The sequence below is a fragment of the Austrofundulus limnaeus genome, unplaced genomic scaffold (assembly GCF_001266775.1).
Source record: "Austrofundulus limnaeus strain Quisiro unplaced genomic scaffold, Austrofundulus_limnaeus-1.0 Scaffold4664, whole genome shotgun sequence".
Taxonomy (NCBI): domain Eukaryota; kingdom Metazoa; phylum Chordata; class Actinopteri; order Cyprinodontiformes; family Rivulidae; genus Austrofundulus; species Austrofundulus limnaeus.
In genome coordinates this window covers 1-1,049 of record NW_013957066.1, presented here as the reverse complement: position 1 = coordinate 1,049, position 1,049 = coordinate 1, and the positions used below count along the sequence as shown (strand labels likewise).

The 1,049-nt window shown below is 42.3% G+C and overlaps 1 protein-coding gene across 1 annotated transcript; it reads right to left on the bottom strand.

Annotated features, from left to right (window-relative positions):
* Positions 1 to 569: 569 nt before the first annotated feature.
* On the bottom strand, positions 570 to 695 carry LOC106512184 (peroxisome proliferator-activated receptor gamma coactivator 1-beta; the record flags this gene model as incomplete). Its single annotated transcript, XM_014000852.1, is given in 1 exon segment — positions 570 to 695. A coding segment is annotated over 1 exon segment (126 nt), but the record flags the coding sequence as incomplete, so codon positions are not given.
* Between the last annotated feature and the right edge of the window lie 354 nt (positions 696 to 1,049).

Here is a 1,049-nt window from a genome sequence, read left to right as displayed (position 1 = left end):
CCCGCGACCCGACCACGGATAGGTGGAAGAAAATAAATGGATGGATGGATGGATGGATGGATGGACGGATGATAAAACACCCAAATTATCAACCTTATTTTATTTCCTTTGTAATGTTTTTTATGACTTCCAGGCAGGTTCAAGGTTAAAGTTTGACAACATGAGCAGGTTTTGAACAGACACGAACAGACAGAAGTCCTTTCTGTTTAGTTATCCAGTGAAGACAGTTTAAAAACTGGACAACTTAATTCTAAAATGAGTTTTAATCAAATAGAAAGAGTGTTTCTGTGTAATCAATACCCTGTGACGGGAGGAGTTTATAAACCCCACTGACTGCAGACACACAGCTGTAAATTACTCCTGCCGTAACTCGCCACCCTGAGAGGAAGTGATTGGAAAAATCCAATTTCATTGTGTCACCAGCGTTCAGGAACGGAGGGAATGAAGCGTGTGTGTGTTTCTCAGAGCGAGGATCGAAGTCGTTTTGCCGCAGCGTAAACAAACGAAGGGAGAGATTTCATACGTCTGAAGCCATTTTCTCCCGTCAGTCCATCGTTTTTGCGCCTCACCTTGGCCAGCGGTCTGACTGATCGTAGGCAGAGGCTTCTGTTTCTGTAGCGATGGCTGTGGACTCCATCTTTGTGCACGTCGATGCTTGAGGGGATGTTTGGTGGAGTCAGCAGCAGCTTCTTTAACTGTGGGAGAAAAACATGTTCAGAAGATCAGAGCTTCCTCTGGTTCCAGCTGTGGAGTACTGGTACAGAACATGCCAGCATTTGATTGGCAGACGACACGTTAAAGGAGCGTGGAGGTCGGAGTTTAATTTAAAATGGTCGAAACAGCGATGTTTCACAAGATTAGCTCATGATGTGTGTTGAGGATGACTCTTAGCTACTAAACCAAATGTTTGTTCAATATCTGTGAAACTGAGTGAGTTAGAGATTTGGTTTTGGTACAGTTCCTTATCTAACACTTACAGAGGTAATTTTGTTTTTTATTATTCAAACACAAACGCAGTTTCAATCTAAAAAATTATTTAAACCAAAAAC